Genomic DNA, 22,505 nt, shown 5'->3' on the forward strand with positions numbered 1-22,505 from the left:
TAAGTTTAGGCCTACATCTGAAATTGTAACCTTACATTTCTCTGTGCTTTACTTTTCTGGACGTTTATTTTTCTGCATTACTATGAATTAATTGTAAATTTGTATAATAAATAAAATAAAAAATAAAAAAATACAAAGAATGAGCTCTTCTGTTCAAGTAAATTATCACATTAACCAAAATTATATTTCAGACCAACTGTGCTTTAACAGCGGTCTTGAGTGGTCTTAACATTGATTAATAAATGTTTTAATATAATTGACCAAATTTCACATTCAGTGCTTGCAAGTATTATTTAGTGAGTTTTGTTGAAAGACATGGATTCACTAGTTTAGATCTGATGCAGTGTTGCTGATAGCATCAAATACCAAAGGAAACACACACACACACACACACACACACACACACACACACACACACATACACACGCACACACACACACATGTTGGTGCAGCTATCCTTATGAGGACTCTCCATAGACATAATGATTTTTATACTGTACGAACTATAGATTCTATCCCCTAACCCTAACCCTAGTCTTAAACCGAATTATGGGGACACTAGAAATGTCCTCATAAACCACATTTATAGCATAATATTCTTGTAATTACCAGTCTGTAACCTAAAAAAAGTTCCTCGAATACCACCAAAACCCGCCCACACATACACTTCAGCGACCCCTCCAGTCACACACAGTATCAGGTTATGCAAATAATATTCAAACCTGCTACATCAGTTCAAACACCAGGTTACTTCACACTGCTCCACAGTATGTTTAGAAAAAAAAAAATGCAAATACTTTTATTCAAAGTCTATAACATTGCCCTACTAACTTACCTGCTGATAAATCACACATTTTGTCCACATGTTGTTAGTTATGCATTCTGTAACGTACTAATTACAAAAAGATTACTGAGGAAAATAAATAGCTTTTATTTAATTTTACTACCTGGAGGTGGTACATTTCATTAAAGTGAATCTATTTTTTTGCAAAAAATGTATCAGTTTTCATTAAAATCTTGCTTTTTGTTGTTGTCTCTGCAGACGTCCACCACCGTGTGGGTGCGTATCATAGATGAAAATGACAATGCGCCCGTGTTTCCAGAGGAAGACTATGTGACGGAGCTCAGAGAGGGGCCAAACACTGTAGGAGCCACCATCGCCACGGTTACTGCCATCGACCCTGATGAGGAACTCAATGGAACCATTCGTTATGCCATCCCCAAGGGCAACCTGGCCCAAACGTTTCAAATCAATGCCATAACGGTGAGGGAGGGAACGTGTGTTGTGTTTGTGTACAATAAAGTTTATAGGGTATGTTTGGCAAGGCATACTACCCACTCTTTTTGAAAGAAAATAGTATGCAGTATGTTAACTATGCACAGTATGTGAACTTTCTGTTGACATAGCATGCCCGGATTACCTACTACATTTGCCAAAATGTGCAACCACTGCCTGGGATACTGAAAGTAGTGTGAAACACAATATTCTCTTTAACCCATTATTTGATTGAACTTCCAAAATGTAAGAAATTTTTCCCCAATTTTAGAATATAAATGGATAATGCAGTAATATAGCATACTACTGTATGAATTGTTTATCATTGCATACTACATATTGTCTCCCATACTATTTATTTTTTTAAATAGTAAACAGTGTATACTGTGTGTGTATATATATATATATATATATATATATATATATATATATATATATATATATATATATATATATATATATATATATATATTGCACAATATGAAATACGCTAGTATTTATTTGTTTACTTGTATATAGTGTACATTTCTTACGTGTTTGTGGATGTGCACAGGGTCAGATTGTGGCCATAAAGGAGCTGGATTATGAGATCAGTAGTGGTCATTATGTGCTGACGGTCACAGCCACAGATCAGTGTCCAATACCTCTGTTCAGACTCACCTCCAGCACCACAGTGAGTTCATGTCTGCTACACACTATTTGTAAGCATGCACATTTTCTTTAAATGAATGTCACTGATGAGATGCTCCTGTATTTCAGGTCCTGGTCAGTGTAGTAGACTTGAATGATAATGCGCCCATCTTCCCGCATCAGCTCGAGGGTCCGTTTGAAATCCCAGAGGGTCAGCCAGGCCCACGTGTCTGGACCGTTAAAGCCACGGATGCCGATTCGGGATCGAACGGAAAAGTGGAGTACAGCATCACTGCAGGGGATCTGAAAAGTGTGTGTGTGTGTGTGTGTGTGTGTGTGATGGAAAGCTGTTTTTGTTTCTAATAGAATTTGAAAAATTCTTTGTTGATCTGTTGTGCTTTTTGTCTGCTGTAAAAAATGTGTTGTTCCTGCTTACTGTCTTTGTCTCTGTCTCTGTCTCTTTATATATATCTCTGTCTCTCTTTGTCTCTTTCCCTCTGTGTCCTTCTCTTTCTATGTCTCTCTGATTTTTTCCTTTTCTTTCTGTCTCTATCATTCTCTTTTTCTCTCTTTGTCTCTCTCCATCTCTTTCTGTTTTCTATCTGTCTCTTTCTGTCTCTCTTTGTCTCTTGCTGTCTTTCTTTCCCAGATGAGTTTGTTATTTCATCAGTTGAGGGCGAGTTGAGAGTGAGGAGGGATGTAGAGCTTGACAGAGAAACTATTGCCGATTACAATATCACCATTACTGCCAAAGATCTGGGAACACCAGCACTCAGCACTACAGTATGCACTTGCACTTATAATCAATTACATACTTTCCTATTGGAGCTTGAGTTTCTCATAATTCATGTGATTTATTTGTCCATCTCAGGTGGTGGTGGGCGTACAGGTGTTGGACATTAATGATAATGACCCTGTCCTGCTCAATTTACCATTTAACACCAGCGTGAGTGAGGGAGCACCCATTCAAACCTCCATTGCTCAAGTGCAGGCACAGGACTCTGACAGCGGCCGCAACGCTCTGCTTACGTTCAGCATCACCGCCGGAAACACAGACGGAGCGTTCTACATTAATGAGACGGTGAGAGAGAGGAATCCAGGGAAAAAACAGGAATTGGAAATGGAGATAGTGTTGTAATTTTGCTGACTGATGTGCCCTTCCCTCCAGTCAGGTGTGGTTCAGGTGAACAGACCGCTGGACAGAGAGAGAGTGCCTGAATACAGTCTGACCATCACCGTCAAAGACAACCCAGACAACCCCCGCATCGCTCGGAGGGTAAATGAATCAACACCTGCATTGCCCAGTGTAAATTACATAACACAACACCCGCGTCACCCGCAGGGTAAATGACACAACACCCACAACGCCCACAGCGTACATGACACAACACCCGCAACGCCTACAGGGTGCATGACACAACACCCACAATGCTCGCAGGGTAAATGACACAACACTCACAATGCCCACAGCGTACATGACATAACACCCGCAATGCCTGCAAGGTAAATGACACAAAACCTGCAACGCCCACAGGGTACGTGACACAATGCCTGCAAGGTAAATGACACAACACCTGCAACACCCACAGGGTACAAGACACAACACCCGCAATGCCCGCAGGGGAAATGACACAATACCCACAATGCCCACAGCGTACACGTCACAACACCCGCAATGCCCTCAGGGTAAATGATACAACACCCACAACGCCCACAGTATACATGACAAAAACACCCGCAATGCCTGCAGGGTAAATGACACAACACCCACAATGACTACAGGGTACATGACACAACACCCGCAATGCCTGCAAGGTAAATTACACAACACCCGCAACACCCACAGGGTACATGACACAACACCCGCAATGCCCACAGGGTAAAGTACACAACACCCACAATGCCCGTAGGGTAATTGATACAACACCTACTTTGCCCAAAGGGTAAAGTACACAACACCCGCAATGACCTCAGGGTAAATGACACAACACCTGCATTGCCCGCAGGGTAAAGTACACAACACCCGCAACGCCCACAGGGTAAATGACCCAACAACAGCATTGCCCGCAGGGTAAAGTACACAACACCCTCAATGCCCGCAGGGTAAATGACACAACACCCGCAATGCCCACAGGGTAATTGACACAGCACCCGCAATGACCACAGGGTAAAGTACACAACACCTGCATTGCCCGTAGGGTAAACAATGCCCGCAGGGTAAATGACACAACACCTGCATTGCCCACAGGGTAAAGTACACAACACCCGCAATGCCCACAGGGTAAATGACACAACACCCGCAATGCCCACAGGGTAATTGATACAACACCTGCATTGCCCGCAGGGTAAAGTACACAACACCCGCAATGCCCGCAGAGTAATTGATACAACACCTGCATTGCCCGCAGGGTAAAGTACACAACACCTGCAATGCCCGCAGAGTAAAGTACACAACACCCGCAATGCCCGCAGGGTAATTGATACAACACCTGCATTGCCCGCAGGGTAAATTACACAACACCCGCAATGACCGCAGGGTAAATTACACAACACCTGCACTGCCCGCAGGGTAAAGTACACAACACCCACAATGACAGCAGGGTAAATGACACAACACCTGCATTGCCCGCAGGGTAAATAACACAACACCCGCAATGACCACAGGGTAAAGTGCACAACACCCGCAATGCCCACAGAGTAATTGACACAACACCTGCATTGCCCACAGGGTAAAGTACACAACACCCGCAATGCCCACAGGGTAAATGACACAACACCCGCAATGCCCACAGGGTAATTGATACAACACCTGCATTGCCCGCAGGGTAAAGTACACAACACCCGCAATGCCCGCAGAGTAATTGATACAACACCTGCATTGCCCGCAGGGTAAAGTACACAACACCTGCAATGCCCGCAGAGTAAAGTACACAACACCCGCAATGCCCGCAGGGTAATTGATACAACACCTGCATTGCCCGCAGGGTAAATTACACAACACCCGCAATGACCGCAGGGTAAATTACACAACACCTGCACTGCCCGCAGGGTAAAGTACACAACACCCACAATGACAGCAGGGTAAATGACACAACACCTGCATTGCCCGCAGGGTAAATAACACAACACCCGCAATGACCACAGGGTAAAGTGCACAACACCCGCAATGCCCACAGAGTAATTGACACAACACCTGCATTGCCCGCAGGGTAAAATACACAACACCCACAATGCCCACAGGGTAATTGACACAGCACCCACATTGTCCGCAGGGTAGAGTAAACAACACCCGCAATGCCCACAGGGTAAAGTGCACAACACCCGCAATGCCCACAGAGTAATTGACACAACACCTGGATTGCCCGCAGGGTAAAATACACAACACCCACAATGCCCACAGGGTAATTGACACAACACCTACATTGCCCACAGGGTAAAATACACAACACCCGCAATGCCCACAGGGTAATTGACACAACACCTACATTGCCCGCAGGGTAAAGTACACAACACCAGCAATTCCCGCAGGGTAATTGACACAACACCTGCATTGCCCACAGGGTAATTGATACAACACCTGCATTGACCGCAGGGTAAAGTACACAACACCCGCAATGCCTGCAGGGTAAAGTACACAACACCCGCAATGCCCGCAGGGTAATTGACACAATACTTGCATTGCCCGCAGGGTAAAGTACACAACACCCGCAATGCCCACAGGGTAAATGACACAACACCCGCAATGCCCACAGGGTAATTGACACAACACCTACATTGCCCGCAGGGTAAAGTACACAACACCTGCAATGCCCGCAGGGTAATTGATACAACACCTGCATTGCCCGCAGGGTAAAGTACACAACACCCGCAATGACCGCAGGGTAAATGTCACAACACCTGCATTGCCCGCAGGGTAAAGTACACAACACCCACAATGACCGCAGGGTAAATGACACAACACCTGCATTGCCCACAGGGTAATTGACACAACACCTACATTGCCCGCAGGGTAAAGTACACAACACCTGCAATGCCCACAGGGTAATTGATACAACACCTGCATTGCCCGCAGGGTAAAGTACACAACACCCGCAATGCCCACAGGGTAAATGACACAACACCCGCAATGCCCACAGGGTAATTGACACAACACCCGCAATGCCCGCAGGGTAATTGATACAACACCTGCATTGCCCGCAGGGTAAATTACACAACACCTGCACTGCCCGCAGGGTAAAGTACACAACACCCACAATGACAGCAGGGTAAATGACACAACACCTGCATTGCCCGCAGGGTAAATTACACAACACCCGCAATGACCACAGGGTAAAGTGCACAACACCCGCAATGCCCACAGAGTAATTGACACAACACCTGGATTGCCCGCAGGGTAAAATACACAACACCCACAATGCCCACAGGGTAATTGACACAACACCTACATTGTCCGCAGGGTAGAGTACACAACACCTGCAATGCCCACAGGGTAAAGTGCACAACACCCGCAATGCCCACAGAGTAATTGACACAACACCTGGATTGCCCGCAGGGTAAAATACACAACACCCGCAATGCCCACAGGGTAATTGACACAACACCTACATTGCCCGCAGGGTAAAGTACACAACACCCGCAATGCCCACAGGGTAAATGACACAACACCCGCAATGCCCACAGGGTAATTGACACAACACCTACATTGCCCGCAGGGTAAAGTACACAACACCTGCAATGCCCGCAGGGTAATTGATACAACACCTGCATTGCCCGAATGGGGTAAAGTACACAACACCTGCAATGCCCGCAGGGTAATTGATACAACACCTGCATTGCCCACAGGGTAAAGTACACAACACCCGCAGTGCCCGCAGAGTAATTGATACAACACCAGCATTGCCCGCAGGGTAAAGTACACAACACCCGCAATGCCCGCAGAGTAAAGTACACAACACCCGCAATGCCCGCAGGGTAATTGATACAACACCTGCATTGCCCGCAGGGTAAAGTACACAACACCCACAATGACAGCAGGGTAAATGACACAACACCTGCATTGCCCGCAGGGTAAATTACACAACACCCGCAATGACCACAGGGTAAAGTGCACAACACCCGCAATGCCCACAGAGTAATTGACACAACACCTGGATTGCCCGCAGGGTAAAATACACAACACCCGCAATGCCCACAGGGTAATTGACACAACACCTACATTGTCCGCAGGGTAGAGTACACAACACCTGCAATGCCCACAGGGTAAAGTGCACAACACCCGCAATGCCCACAGAGTAATTGACACAACACCTGGATTGCCCGCAGGGTAAAATACAAAACACCCGCAATGCCCACAGGGTAATTGACACAACACCTACATTGCCCGCAGGGTAAAGTACACAACACCAGCAATTCCCACAGGGTAAATGACACAACACCTGCATTGCCCGCAGGGTAACTGACACAACACCTGCATTGCCCGCAGGGTAATTGACACAACACCTGCATTGCCCGCAGGGTAAAGTACACAACACCCGCAATGACCGTAGAGTAATTGACACAACAACTGCATTGCCTGCAGGGTAAAGTACACAACACCCGCAATGCCCGCAGGTTAAATGACACAACACAACACCTTCATCGCTTGCAGGGTAAATGACACAACACCTGCATTGCCTACAGGGTAAAGTACACAACACAACACCCGCATCGCTTGAAGCGTGAATAATTCAACACCCTCAACACCGCAGGATAAATCACAACACTCGTGAGGGAAAATAACAACACAACACCCACAACTCCCGCAGGGTAAATGACACAACACCTGCACCTCCCATAGGGTAAATAACACAGCTTAACACCTGCATCGGCTGAAGGGTACACAACACAACACCCGAATTCCCCGCAGGGTCAATAACACAACACTTGCATTGCCCGCAGGGTAAATGACACAACACCCACATCGCCTGCACGATAAATGACACAATACCCGCATCACCCGCAGGGTAAAACGCACAATAACCGCATCACCAGCAGGCTAATGACAACACCCGCAGGGTAAATAACACGACAGCACAAAACAATTCCAACACAACCCTGACAATCGCAGCATCACCCAGAGTACAAACCGTATAAATAACACAACATTCCTCTCCTTGTAAGACCTTTATTAGTTTCTTTTAGTTACTTGTGTATGTTCTTACTAACGTACAAAATAGACATGACAGCAATCATGTGACCCAAAATTAGATGGTTTCCCACTATTCACCTGTGGAAACTTTACTATTCTATCATGCTTTCACAGGACTAGTGAATGGCACAATGAGTTAAATACTGTAATGACAGACCTCTCTGATCTTTTTGCTCTCTCTTCAGGACTCAGAGTTGTTGGTGGTCACTGTGCTGGATGTGAATGACAACAGACCCATCTTTACACAGTCCAGCTACAGGGGAGAGATCATTGAGAACTCGCCCACAGGTACCAAGCATGTTACAGTGTCTCTTTCTCTGGTCTTGGCTCTCAGTTGAAACAATTTTCAGTAACAACCACATCCTGACTCTCAGCAATGAAAGATTGTGTTGAGTTAGTCCTGTCAAAAAAAGGTGTGAAAAGCAAACTTCTTTAGCTCTGGTTTGTAAGGGTGCCAGTGACTAATAGAGCTGTGTTGCAATTTTGCTTGAGCTTTTAAGTTCGTTTTACTTTGAAAGCCTATCGTTACTTTAAATACTTCCCAGGCCAAAAAGACTAAACTGCAAAAAGTGATTTGTTCTTAAATCTTCATGGTTGTAACTTGACAGAGATCAATGCATTACCTTGACCGCCTACATTTACACATGAATGACGCCTATTCTGTTTTCAAAAACTTTGCCCGCCCAGTCACAGGAAAATAATAAATATAAGTATACTTCTAATATTATAATTCCAATTGGTATCTAAATGTGTGGAAATCTGCTTAACATTGTGCTAATCCTAGCTATGTGTAGCACCTGCCACTCTGCATATCTCTCTGAAAAATTCCAACATTAAGAAAGATCAGCTTAAGTTTACTTTTAACAAGTTTCCTGGTCATTTTAATCTTAACAGTTTATGCAGCACGTTTCAGCAGCGATGGTTTTGCAAACCTGTCCCAATGTAATACAGGCTTTGCAAGGAGGCTAGTATTTAAGGATGAAGAAGTTAAAAACTATATTTTACCACCAGCAAAAACAGCCCATTTATTTGTAAGGGTCAGAGAGAGAGTGCAAAATGGTTGTGAAAAGCTAAATTACGACTGTTTTTAGCAGAAGAAATGTAGGCTAATATTATAACCAGACCTCAGGGAAATAAATAAAATGATGAAAAATGGTCATTATCATGATATAACCCCTTTAACGTTGTCTGATCAAAATATGGACTTGTAATGCATTCTCTTTGCCTTACTCTTTCTCTCTCAGGCACTACTGTGTTGATTCTGAACAGGCCTGTTCTGGCAGAGGACAGAGATATTGGGGAGAATGCAGTGGTGAGGTATCGTCTCCTGGGGGCCAGAGCTGACCTCTTCTCCATAGACCCCCGCACAGGTCAGACACTGCAGTTCCCATAAATAAATGTATAAAACCTTAAAGGTGCACTTAGTAACTTTTTGTTTGTGTCAACTTACAGTGATACCTTGTGGTGTGGATGAAGCCTCATTCAAAATCAATAGATTTCAGTTACAGGTGCCATTGTAGAAATTCACCCTTCACAATCAGCCATGATTAGTTTAATCCAAGAGTGAAAGTGTCCAACAACAAGACGGTTACTGAGATTCAGCAAGTAGTATTCAGCTGGTCATGTGATTCTAAAATGGGAGCACCCATGAGGGCACCCATGCCCCTTGTAGAAAAAAACAGCTTTTGTAAGGTTACTGATATGACTAGAGTCCTCATCTCATGTGAGTGCTCATGATTTTATACATGATTCAATTACAATTGATTTCTTTAGGAGTAAAACTTTTTTTAATGGGGAAAAAATGAATGCACTCTAATCTGTTAAAAGTTTAATAATATAAAGGCTAAGACTAATCAGCAGTTTTAAAACATATAAAGTGAATGTGTAAGTCTGCTAAAAGTTACATGTGTCAACTTTTAGGAATACAGTAGCGTATAAATGACCTAACAGCTAATAGGCATGGACTAAAAGCCACAAAATTCCAATTTTGATTTTATGGGGTTTTAAAGAGTCTTAAAAGGTGTTACATTTCATTTCCATGAACATGCAGGTACCCAGATTCTTGTGGTGTCAGTTCTAAATGATGAAATTCCCCCACCCTTTTACCACCCACATAGTTTCTTGTAAGCAATCACCACTCCCGTTCATGACGCATTCACCCCCTCATTCCTCCATCAAACTCTCCCACCCTCTCTCTTTCTTGGTGTCTCTAGGAGTAGTATCAGTGCGTGGGGGTGCTGTGCTGGACAGGGAGGCGTTCTCTGAAGCGCGGGTGGAGTTGTTGCTGCTCGGGGAGGATGTGGGAGGTTTAAACAGCAGTGTTCCACTCACCATCACCATCCTAGACAGCAACGACAACCCACCTGTGTTCAATCCTTCCAGCTTTACTATACGACTTCCTGAGAACAGCCCCACAGGTGAGAGAGAGACAGTATCAACTGATGCAAGTGGATGAACTGGTGGAGGAACTAGTTTGGTCTGATCTGTTGGTCGCCATTGCAGTGTAGTAGAGTGGGAGTGAGTGTAGTCACCTGAAAGTGTGTTTTGGACAACCAAACCTACAAAACAAAACAATACAAAACAAACAATATTTTATTTAATTTTTATTATTTAATTTATATTCAGTAACATTTTAATTTAATTAAATACAAATAAAATACAATTTATTATAATAAAATATAGATATAATTATAATATCTATAAGAAGATATAATTTAAAAAGTATTAAAATGTTTATAATTTATAATTACAATTATAAGTTTTGCATATCCTTCAACATTTTGTTTTTCAACAAACATTATTTACTAATATTTTATTAGTATATGTTATTATATGTTAAGTTTGAGTAGATGTCTGCATTTATTTATGCCTGTGCTTAATTATTATCATTTTTTTCAGTTATTTATTTATTTGTTATTTTTATGGATAGTTGACCTGAAATTGTTTTGGAGAGTCGACATGTCCTGCAGTGGCATGTTATCCTCCATCTAAAACTATTTTAAACAGAGTTTTGCTAATTCTTTTATACAGAATATTATTATGCATGCAGCTTTTATGACCTCATATTAATTGAGAGACTACATGAAATATTTGTACTTTTCAAAGAAATGGTGACCTTTTACAGGATACACACTTTTCCGTATACATTAATTAATTAATTATATATAACCTGAGATTACATTGATAAAAAAGTTGGACATTGTTATCCATCAGCCATGTTTATATTTAAAAACAATGTGTCCCTCTGTAGGGTGTGTCTCTGTGTGTATATGTTTTATTGTTGTTGTGTTTAAGGTGTGATATGTACACGTGTGCATTTCAGGTGTGGTGGTAACGCAGCTCTCGGCGAGTGATGCTGATGCGGGCTCTAATGGTTGGCTGCAGTATAGGTTAGACACCGGCGCTCAAGACCGTTTTGTCGTTGACAATCTCTCCGGTGCCGTTCTGGTCAGCAATGCTACACTGGACCGAGAAGAGTGCAGCTCGTACCACCTGGTTGTCATAGCAACTGACCGAGGCATGCCCCCTCTCTCTGGGACAGCGACGCTAACAGTCGTCCTCGATGATGTAAACGACTCTCGTCCTCGTTTCATTCGGCCTGTGCAGACTATTAGTGTTAACGAGTCAACTCCTCCAGGAGAGGTTGTTGCCACGCTAACGGCTGAGGACCCTGACCTACGACCCCGCCTGGAGTATTACATAATTTCTGTGGAAGCAAAGGATGATGGGAATAATGCGGTGGATGGGCTGCAAGAGTCTTTTGGGATTGACTTTCACACAGGTTAGCTCAGGTTGATTCGATTCTAATTTTGACAAATGACTTACACATACAAACTATGTATATTTAAAAATTAAAGTTAGTAGCGGGAGATAGCACATTCATGTAATCCCATTTATCATAATAGTGCAGGCATTTAAATTGTGTTCATGTAGCTCAACTGGTTGAGCATTTTGCTAGCAATGCCAAGGTAGTGAACCTAAAATATTTCAGCTGCCAGCCCAGATCTTTAACCATTAGGCTACACCACCTCATTACATGCAAACTATGCAAACAACACAATTATTTTTTATTTTTGTTGTTGTTATTCTTGTTAGGTGCTGTGTTTGTACGAAACCCCTTGAACAGAGAGCTGGTTGCCACTTTTGAGATCATCGTTTCAGTTCACGACAATGCCAGTGATGTCATTGACATGTCTGTCAGTGTACCCAACGGTAAGAAAGATCTTCTTTCTGTAAAGTCTATTTCCTGTTTTGTTCTATTCTTCCATTTCCTCTTTCCTAAGTTTAAAGGCCCTATTAAATCACAAGTTTTGTGGTTTTTATTCCATGTCTGTGAGTTTTAAGCTCATGTGTATGCTGTTATACTCGTAACAGCTGACAAAATTGACTTTTAGCACATTTGAAATTCACAGTCCTTTTTTAAAGGGGAAAAACAGACCCATACAGTTATTTGTCCACTCGAATTCTCTGTAGAATGAGAATTTCCCTTCCCCTTTTAACACCTTCAACCAGTAAGTAGGTTCATAGCTGGGACATTAAAAAATGAATGAGCCTTTTAGGGATGCTTCTGAATTAGCTGAATATGATCGATCAGTTTTGCTAGTTAAGACTACACTGGAAAACCAGCTTTACTAGAGGGCTAAGTTTTGCCAGTAAACATTATGACTGTGCATGACAGCATGGAAATAATTGTATACTCTTTTTTTTGTTCTTTTTTCTCTTCCATCATCTCAAACACCCTATTTTTTCCTCCCTCTCCATAGCCAAACTGACCATCAACATTCTGGATGTTAATGACAACACTCCTCGTTTCCGTCCCTTCGGTGTGGCAAACTTTTCTGAGAGGATTCTGGAGGGTGCCCAGCCTGGAACCACGCTGCTGTCAGTGACGGCTGTTGATCCTGATAAAGGACCTAATGGACAGATCATCTACCAGCTACTGCACCTGCCCCGTGGAGACTACATAAGACTGGAAGACCCATCTACAGGTTACACTTAAACTTAAATGCACATGAACACATATATCATCATGCAAACATGATTTATACAAGTATGACAAGTTCATGGAAAAATGTTCCTTTAAATCAATTTTCTTCAGCAGAACACAAACAAAGATTTTTAGAAGAAAATTTCAGCTCTGTACATCCATACAGTAAAATGCAAGTGAATGGTGACCAGAACTTTGAAGCTCCAAAAACATATAAAGGCAGCATTAAAGTAATTCATAAGACTCCAGTGGTTTAATCATTGTCTTCTGAATCAATCCGATTGATTTTGGATGAGAGCAGACCAAAATGTAACTCCTTTTTCACTATAAATCTTGACATCAACAGTCTCCTTGGCGATCATGATATCAAACTTGATTACACTTCCTAGCACCATCTAGCACTCTGTGCATGCATCAAGCACTAGGAAATGTAATCAGGCTTAAAATCACGATCATGCTTATAGATTGCAATGGCAAGATGTACAGTGAACTTACTTTTATGCTTTCATTATGTGATTTTTGCAGCTTCAAAGATTTGGTCACCATTCAATTGCATTGTATGGACCTACAGAGCTGAGATATTCTTCTAAAAATCTTCATTTGTGTTCTGCTGAAGAACGAAAGTCATACACATCTGGGATGGCATGAGGGTGAGTAAATGATGAGAGATTTTTCCTTTTTGGATGAACTATTCCTTTAATAATGATAAAGTGAAAATACAACAATGGAAATTTGTTTTCATTTACTTACCCTCAAGTTGTTACAAACCTGTATGCTGTTATTTTTTCTATGAAACAAAAATGGAGAAAAAGCAAACACACTCTAGTCACTGTAAGACTGTATACAGAATTGTTTTGATTTGTCAGCTTGGTCTATATGAGTGTGTTTTACCGATTGCAGCTTGAAAAATATATGTCAGTTTAAGGAAACATCTTGCTGTTTTTCAGTTTCATTCTAGAGTAATCTACATGGTTTCTTCCAATATTACGATTTAATGCAAACATATGCATAATTCTCATCCACAGGTAAAATTCTGGCCAATCGAATGGTGGATTATGAACTGGTGCAGTGGCTAAACTTCACGGTGCGTGCTCAGGATCACGGCACGCCTCCCCGCTTTGCTGAACTTCCTGTCTATCTGCGCATTGTAGATGTCAATGACAACAACCCAGTCTTTCAACAACCTTTGTACCAGGTACATCAGGCTAAAGAGTCACGCTATTGTGCAAATGTTTTTTTTTTTTCTATTCAGAAAGTGTTTTAATGCTCACATGCTTTTCTGAAAGTTTGAAGGGAAATACAATTATTAAGTCATGCGCTCACTTTTCTGTTGCGCTCCATTTGATTGGCCCGCATATGCACACTCTATGTAGTATTTGAAATGTAATAACAACAACGTTTAAGGGTCATTGACAAATAAGGTTGTCCAAGGTAACAAAAATGAGAAATATTTTAAAAAATCTGCTTTAAAACATATGTGTCACATGTTGTTTTTACAAATTGTTTGAATGACATTTATAGCATTTTGTACAAAAAAAAAAAAAAAAAAAAAAAAACATTATTTAGTGGTGCAACCATAAAGTAAAAGGTATTACAATATTTTCCTTGCACCTTGAATACATGAGAGCATACACAACTTCATTATTAATTTCAAAAAAGTTTTCAAACATATGTTTCAGGGTGAATTTTTTATTTTTATTTTTTTTTACAAACATCATGAATTTTTAAGTCAAAAACATTAAGACGTTTCCTCATGGTTGAACCAAATGAGCCTTTTCATTAAAATGTCAAAATATTGATATTTAGTGATATGACAAAATAATGATTTGTTTTTAAGTCTTCAGTCTTGTGGGTCTAAATAGATCTTCTCTGTTTTATGGTTTTTGTCACAACAAAATTTCTACCTACATGTTGGTTGCACCACATGACTATGATTTGGTATATTAATAATATTTTAAAATTAAATTGTTTCACTGCATTTGTTTTTTTTTTTTTTTTTTTTTTTTTTGAAGAAATAATAATAAAAAAACAATTATTCAGCACAACTCATGCCAACATTTATTTTTTCAAGAAGTTCAGCTTTTAATTCGACTTTTTTACTGTCTCTGGACGGTTACACCACATGGCATTATTTACTTTAAGCCCCAGAAAAAATATCAAAATGACGTTGAACTATGTAATTGAAAACATGTTCATCATAGAAGAAGTGTCTTGTAATGTATTTGTAATAATTTATTAGACACAGACAGAAAAAATGAGCGTCACTTCATTGACCCATAATCGATCGCTTGCAGTTATGCTGCAAAACATCATTTTCTTTCTCAGTATTTTGTTTTGTTTGCCAGTATCTAAATATCTAAACATCTTTAAAACAAGATAAAACAGGTAAACAGTAAAAGTAAAACAGGTTTATTTTTCTTACCCCATTGGAAAACAGTTTCGGTCCTGTTTTAAGCCTTACCCTCACTAAATTTGGTTAGATTTATCTAAAGTAAATGTGTTTTGTTTTAAGAATGTTAAGATGTTTTTACTGCAAAAAAATAAAAAATAAAATAGAAAAATGCTGAATAAGAAAATATTTTTTGGTGTGTAGGACAAGCTGATTTGGAAATTATAGAAATGAAATTATCAAAATGGAAATTCTCGAATTATACGAATTTTTATTGAAATATTTTTTGGTTCATTACTCCAAAATGTTGTTGCTGATGGAGGCATAATCGATACTGATCTAATCTATAATGTAAATTATTTGTTGACTATTTTACTATTGATTTTTTGCAATTTAATCAATAAGTCATAGCAACCCAAGTCTTCTGACGGTTTCTGAGCTGAAGTTTTTTTCTGTTTTTGTGTATGTGCAGAGGTCCTTATTTGAGAATATTGCACTCGGCACCATTATTGTTAGTGTGAGTGCGACAGATGCAGACTCCGGCCTGTTTTCTGTCATTGAATATGGACTAGTGGATGGAGAGGGCAAGTTTGGCATCACACCCACTACGGTAAGTGTGTGTGTCTGTCATGGTGAAAAAAAACACAGCAAAGGCAAGATTAAGACAAAAAAAATTTTGCATTTATGCAAAAGTTCTTTTACATGTCAGTAAATCACCAGAATATTCATGTAAACATTCAATGTCAATGTTTTTTCTTATCAGGGTGACATCTACATTCTTTCTACTCTGGACAGAGAGACCAAAGACCGCTACACTCTCACAGCCTACGCCAGAGACAACCCCGGTGGAAGTCCCAACAACCGCAGAGAAAACTCAGTCCAGGTGCAAACTATGTGTGGATGAGCTGACGCCTGCATTACTAGTTAAAGGTTATGTAAGCGATTTTAGCGTTCTGACGCTTTCACGTGACTGAGCCATTGAATTTGCCATGCCCCCTCATTCCAAAACCCCGCCCTCCAAAGATCAAAACCGAGCAGAAGAGCAGCATTGTTTGTTCCTGTGGCTGTCAAACTCAATAGTGGCACAATAGCGCCCTCAACTGACAAACATTATGAATCATAGTCTCAATGATCCGCTTCAAATACAACACTATGAGAACTAGCAAAATGATTGACAGGTGAAAAGCGTCAATGTCCGTGGACACATTTTTGTTTGCTGTTTACAAAGACTACAGCTGTCACAGAGACCGGTGAGATATTATATTTTAATTATTTAAAGTATTTAAAAATCTCCAAATATGTTTTAGGCCCAGCGAGCATTCAGCTTGCTCAGAAACTGCCAGAAAAACCTTTTTACTACTTCAAATCTCAGTATTAAATCAACATTCAAACAAGCTTTTTGCAAACTCACTGACTCAACAAGTAAAAGCAAACGAACAAGAGACATCCTGGTGCAGTTGGGCAGACTGGTCTTTGCTTCTAATTCCTGTTTAGGGAGGATATGAAGAGAGCATCAGCTGTGCAAATGAGGTTTGACAAAATGTGGAGAGTGTGAAGTGGCCGAGCGTTCAGTTTTCACTTCCTCTATTCAGACACTGTGTATATGAGGGAGGAAGTTCAGCAGCAAAACAAGCAGAAAATCGAAATGCCATCAGCTGGGCCGGATCATTTGTTTCACATCCACACATGTATGTTTAGAGCCAAAGTCACTTTATGTTTAGAAAATATCTCTTAAAAGCAGTTACTCAAAGGCTATCTGGATGATAATCAAAGAACATTGATTGGAATTGTTGTAAAGAGCTTTGGGCAATTGGTCCAAAATTAAACATTCGCCAAGTGCCAGATGCATGGAAAGATTGGCAATGGAGAGTAAATAAAATGTTACTCGCCATTAGTAACTTTATTAGGAGCTGCAGCATATAATAGATAAATGTAAGTTGAAAATCTGACTGTCGATGATGTAAGTGATGTGAGCCATCCAAATCAAAGTGATACACTCAGTCTATTGAAAAAATAAATAAATATTGCAGTTTGTTCCGCTTTGGAAACTGTGAAAAAGTTTCAATGTCATAGGGTCATTTTCTAACAAAAATAATGCAAAATGTCATAGACGCAGATTGGCTGGTAGTAGATTCTGATCTGGGTCATTGCCAATTTTTTCTTAATTAAAATCACAAAAACAGCAAAAACAGCAAAAAAAAAAAAAAAAAAAAAAATGGTTTCATTGTCAGCATTGTGGAGACAAGTTAACTTTCGGCTCCAACTGGCTGTATCTCCAGGTAGATATCAAACTCTGATGCACATTTTTGCTTTTTTTCACACAGGATGTTTCAGTTTCATGCATTTTTGCATGAGCTGCACTGCAGTAAATCAAACCTCAGATACTTGACAAAACAATCGATACAAGTTTTAAAAAAAAAAAAAAAATTTATTACTCCAACGTTAGCATCTCTTTATTGGCATGACTGTTAACAATACAATATTTCCAAAGCTGAGAATGTATGTAAAAAAAATAGAACACCATATTAATATATAATTAAATTTAAAGGGATAGTTCACCCAAAATTGAAAATTCTCTCATCATTTACCCTCATGCCATCCCAGATCTGTATGACTTTGTTTCTTCTGCTAAACACTAATGAAGATTTTTAGAAGAATATTTCAGCTCTGGTGGTCCTCATAATGCAAGTGAATGTGTACCAACATTTTTGCAGCTCCAAAAAGCACATAAAGCAGCGTAAAAGTAATCCATAAGCAATGTGGTGGATGTGGGTGATAAACATACCAATATTATTATTATTATTATAATCAAAAGTCCTTTTATACTATAAATCTTCATCTTTCAGTAGGTAGAGATTTGCACTAAAAATGTGAATCTCAAAAAACAAAGAAAAAAAAAGTGAAAATGAAAGTGGAGATTTATAGTAAAAAAGGACTTAAATATTGATCTGTTTCTCACCAACACCTGTCGTATCACTTCTGAAGACATGAATTTAGCCACTGGAGTGGTTTGGATTACTTTCATGCTGCATTCATGTGCCTTTTGGAGCTTCAAATTTCTGGCTACCATTCACTTGCATTGTATGGACCTACAGAGCTGAGATTTTATTTGAAAAATGGAATGTGTGTTTTGCAGAAGAAAGAAAGGCATACACATCTGGCGTGAGAGTGAGTAAATGCTGGGAGAATTTTCTTTTTTGAGTGAACTATTCCTTTAAGTTTAACAGCATATCAGAACGATCTTTCCATCTGTCTGTATTTCAGGTGCAGTTGACAGTTATGGATGTGAATGACTTTCGTCCTCGCTTCTCAGAGAGAGTGTTCAGCACTAGTGTGTTTGAGAATGAGCCTGTTGGTACATCAGTGATAACACTGACAGCCACAGACCTTGATGAGGGAGAGAATGCATTACTCACCTACAGTCTCCAGGGCCCTGGAGCAGGTATAACACACACATAGGCCTACAAGAATATGGATACAAGGGTTGGAAAAATTCTGAATTTAAGTATTTAAGTACAGTCACACAACAGAGGAATGTCATTAGTCTAAAACAACCTAAATGTTTTGTTCAGTTTTTAAGACTACTGAAAAAATAAAAGTGTGACCTGCCATCCGATCATCTGGGTATCATCTTGTGAATCATCTTTCCTACTTATCATATCACACTGAGATGGCTAAAGTAAACTAATAAATTACAATTCTGCATCCTGTTTACTACCTCAATTTAAATCCAGGAAACTGATTGGTGTATAAAAGGCATTTCAGTTCAATTCCAAAAGTCGCACAATCCTGATAGATACTCTCCTGTACAGCTACAGTGTTTGGTGATTTTGGTGATGTCTCTTCCTCTCTCCCCCACAGATGCGTTCTCTCTGGATCCTGACACAGGGCTGATGCGCTCGCTGCGGTTACTGCAGAGTTTTGAACAGTTTAATCTGACTGTGGTGGCAACTGATCATGGCAGGCCTCCACTCTGGGGCACAGCTAGTCTCCAAATCACTGTCATAGATGTCAATGATAACAGGCCTGTCTTTGTGCGGCCTGCCAATGGCACTATCATGCACATACTGGAGGTGTGTAGCGTGTGAATGCACAAGTGTGAATTTACTGCAGTTTCGCAATTTATTCATCCTCTTATCTTTAAAGCTATATTAATTCATACATGCGTATTCTTGATTTTTATTTTTATTTGAAGTTTTTAAATCAGTATTCATATGTTGTCCAGGATCATTTATCATGTTTGTCAAAGCATTCACTCTTGTTTTGTGTGTCGTTGCAGGAACAGCCTCCTGGGCTAGTGGTATATGAAGTTTTTGCCACAGATGAGGATGAGGGGGTTAACGGAGAGGTTCGCTACAGTTTCCTGCAGACTGGTGCGGGAAACAGAGACTGGGAGAACTTCCATATTGATGCAGTGACTGGAGTGATCACCACTGCAGTTAAACTGGACAGAGAGAAACAAGCTTTGTACAGCGTGAGTGACACAAAGAAGTGTCTTTTCTTTCTTTCTTTCTTTCTTTCTTTCTTTCTTTCTTTCTTTCGTTCGTTTTCTTTCTTTTGTTTATTCATGCTTTAGCTTATTCTTTTGTTCTTTATTTATTTCGTTTGTTTTTTTCTTTATTTGTTCATTTGTTCATGTGTTTGTTTGTTTGTTCTTTCTTTCGTTTTCTTTCTTTTGTTTGTTCATGCTTTAGTTTTTTCTTTTGTTTGTTCTTTCTTTTATTTATTTGTTAATTTGTTCATGTTTGTTTGTTCTTTCTTTCTTTCTTTCTTTCTTTCTTTCATATTCTTTCTTTTGTTTGTTCATGCTTTAGCTTATTCTTTTGTTTGTTCTTTCTTTCATTTTATTTCTTTTGTTTGTTCTTTCTTTCATTTTATTTATTTTGTTTGTTCTTTCTTTCTTTTGTTTTCTTTCTTTTGTTTGTTCATGTTTTAGCTTGTTCTTTTGTTCTTTATTTATTTAGTTTGTTTTTTATCTTTGTTTGTTTGTTCATGTGTTTGTTTGTTTGTTCTTTCTTTCTTTCATTTTCTTTCTTTTGTTTGTTCATGCTTTAGTTTATTCTTTTGTTTGTTCTTTCTTTTATTTATTTGTTCATTTGTTTATGTTTGTTTGTTCTTTCTTTAATTTCTTTTTGCTTTTGCTTTTGTTCATACATTTAATTTTGAATTTATTAATTCTTGGTTTCTTTTTATATGTTTGTTATTTTTCTTTATTTGTTCATAGTTTATGTAAGTTTGTTTTCTGTTCCTTTCGTTTGTTTGTTTTCTTTTGTTTGTTCATGGTTTAGCTTGTTCTTTTGTTCTTTCTTTCTTTCATTTTTTCTTTTCTTTATTTGTTCATTTGTTCATGTGTTTGTTTGTTCTTTCTTTACTTTCTTTTTTTATTTTGTTTGTACATTTAATCTTGAATTTGTTATTCTTGATTTCTTTTTATATGTTGTTCTTTTTCTTTATTTGTTCATAGTTTATGTAAATTTGTTCTTTCTTTCTTTATTTAGTTTGTTTTTTCTCATTATTTTTCATTTGTTCATATGTTTGTTTGTTCTCTCTTTCTTTCGGTCTTTTTCTTTATTTGTTCGTTGTTTTTGTGTTAGTGTTTTCTTTTTCTTTTGTTCTTTTTCATTCTTTTTATTTTTCTTTTCTTTATTTTTTTTATTATTTGTTTGTTTGTTCATTTGTTAGTTTGTTCTTTTTTGTTCTTTGATTCTTTCTTTCTTTCTTTCTTTCGTTTGTTCTGGAAAATTCCTGGAAAGTCTTCGGTGAAAATGTCTGGGAACAATTTTGGACAAAATACAAAAAACTTTCAAAAATTCTAAACAGAACTAGAATAGACTGGCATGAATAGTAATAAAAAAAAAAAGACAGTCAAAAGAATAACATCATATACTGTGTGTACTTATCTCTGTATATGTGTGTGTAGCTGGTCGTGGTGGCGTATGACCTTGGACAACCCGTCCCGTATGAGACCATGCAGCCACTGCAGGTGGCGCTGTCTGACATCGACGACAACGAGCCTGTCTTCCTTAAACCTCTGGTAATGTTTTACAGGGTCACTCGCTGTTACTTTATTAAAAGATCATATACATAAATTGTGATGAATTGTCACAAACTGTCATGGTCGGATTGAAATGATCAGGGATTTTGTTTAATGAGCTGTTTTTGCAGCTTTGTTTTTATAAAGGGTCCTTTTGGGCTGGGGAGGAAATTATAAGTTATTTAAGTTATTTAGAACTGCATGTCTTCATAGTAAATTAAATTCTTTATCTTACAAGATCAAGAAAATTTGTATTCATCATGGTATGATCACCTTAATTTATGAAACATGAAAGTTTCCCATTACTTAAGGCCATATGTGTTGCCTTGCATGTGTTTCAGAGGGGAAGTTTACCATATCAGTGTCTGTCTGTACCTGAGCATTCATCTCCTGGGACTGTCGTTGGTAATGTGACTGGTGCAGTCGACGCAGACGAGGGCTCAAATGCTATCGTCTACTATTTCATCGCAGGTGCAGATACAACACATACCACATAAATTAAGATGTAGATGTGTTTGCATCATTATGCCATGCTTACCTAATGTTCAGCAAGTAGAAACATTTCAGTAAGTTTTTATTCCTAATTTAAGAATGTAAATTGGGATAGGATCTTCTGCCCTGTCCAAATGAATATAGAATTGACCTATTTCACTCCGGTCCAGTACTAGATGAGTCCCATTTGTTCATATTGGATTATGATTACCAATGACTCAACTCCACAAAATAATCATTTTCTTATTCAGTATATGTATTTTGTTTTCTTGTTAAAATATCTAAACGTCCAAAACGATCTTTAAACCAAACCAAGGTTAATTACTTGACAAGTAAAACTGCTTTAGATATTGATAATTTTTTTCTCAGAATATTTCTTGAATTAAGTAAAAATATTGTACCCCACTGGCAAGTCTTTGTGTCTTTCTGTTAACATTAATCTAGCTAAATTTAGTGAGGTTGATCTTAAAACAAGACAAAACAATTTGCCAGTGGGTGTGAAAAATAAAT

General features: G+C 39.3%; 1 protein-coding gene and 1 long non-coding RNA gene across 3 annotated transcripts in view; one reads left to right on the forward strand and one right to left on the reverse strand.

The window, feature by feature from the left end:
* The window catches only part of LOC127413678 (cadherin-23-like), a 315,190-nt gene that overhangs the window by 278,071 nt on the left and 14,614 nt on the right, over positions 1-22,505 (forward strand). For both annotated transcript variants that reach the window (XM_051650995.1, XM_051650996.1), the window contains 20 exons: positions 1,043-1,264; positions 1,830-1,949; positions 2,036-2,216; positions 2,556-2,689; positions 2,778-2,987; positions 3,075-3,182; positions 8,279-8,381; positions 9,338-9,463; positions 10,307-10,510; positions 11,416-11,874; positions 12,189-12,305; positions 12,857-13,081; positions 14,106-14,275; positions 15,942-16,079; positions 16,233-16,352; positions 18,734-18,911; positions 19,331-19,542; positions 19,749-19,943; positions 21,390-21,503; positions 21,845-21,974. In XM_051650995.1, the coding sequence (XP_051506955.1) occupies positions 1,043-1,264; positions 1,830-1,949; positions 2,036-2,216; positions 2,556-2,689; positions 2,778-2,987; positions 3,075-3,182; positions 8,279-8,381; positions 9,338-9,463; positions 10,307-10,510; positions 11,416-11,874; positions 12,189-12,305; positions 12,857-13,081; positions 14,106-14,275; positions 15,942-16,079; positions 16,233-16,352; positions 18,734-18,911; positions 19,331-19,542; positions 19,749-19,943; positions 21,390-21,503; positions 21,845-21,974 (3,466 nt within the window). The remainder of the gene's footprint in view (positions 1-1,042; positions 1,265-1,829; positions 1,950-2,035; positions 2,217-2,555; positions 2,690-2,777; positions 2,988-3,074; positions 3,183-8,278; positions 8,382-9,337; positions 9,464-10,306; positions 10,511-11,415; positions 11,875-12,188; positions 12,306-12,856; positions 13,082-14,105; positions 14,276-15,941; positions 16,080-16,232; positions 16,353-18,733; positions 18,912-19,330; positions 19,543-19,748; positions 19,944-21,389; positions 21,504-21,844; positions 21,975-22,505) is intronic.
* Positions 13,005-19,234, reverse strand: LOC127413684 (uncharacterized). Its single transcript, XR_007892675.1, has 3 exons — positions 19,188-19,234; positions 18,886-18,930; positions 13,005-13,062 (listed from the first exon to the last, which is right to left on the reverse strand). It is a non-coding gene; the product is annotated as an uncharacterized LOC127413684 (long non-coding RNA).

The sequence above is a fragment of the Myxocyprinus asiaticus genome, chromosome 23, assembly GCF_019703515.2.
Source record: "Myxocyprinus asiaticus isolate MX2 ecotype Aquarium Trade chromosome 23, UBuf_Myxa_2, whole genome shotgun sequence".
Taxonomy (NCBI): domain Eukaryota; kingdom Metazoa; phylum Chordata; class Actinopteri; order Cypriniformes; family Catostomidae; genus Myxocyprinus; species Myxocyprinus asiaticus.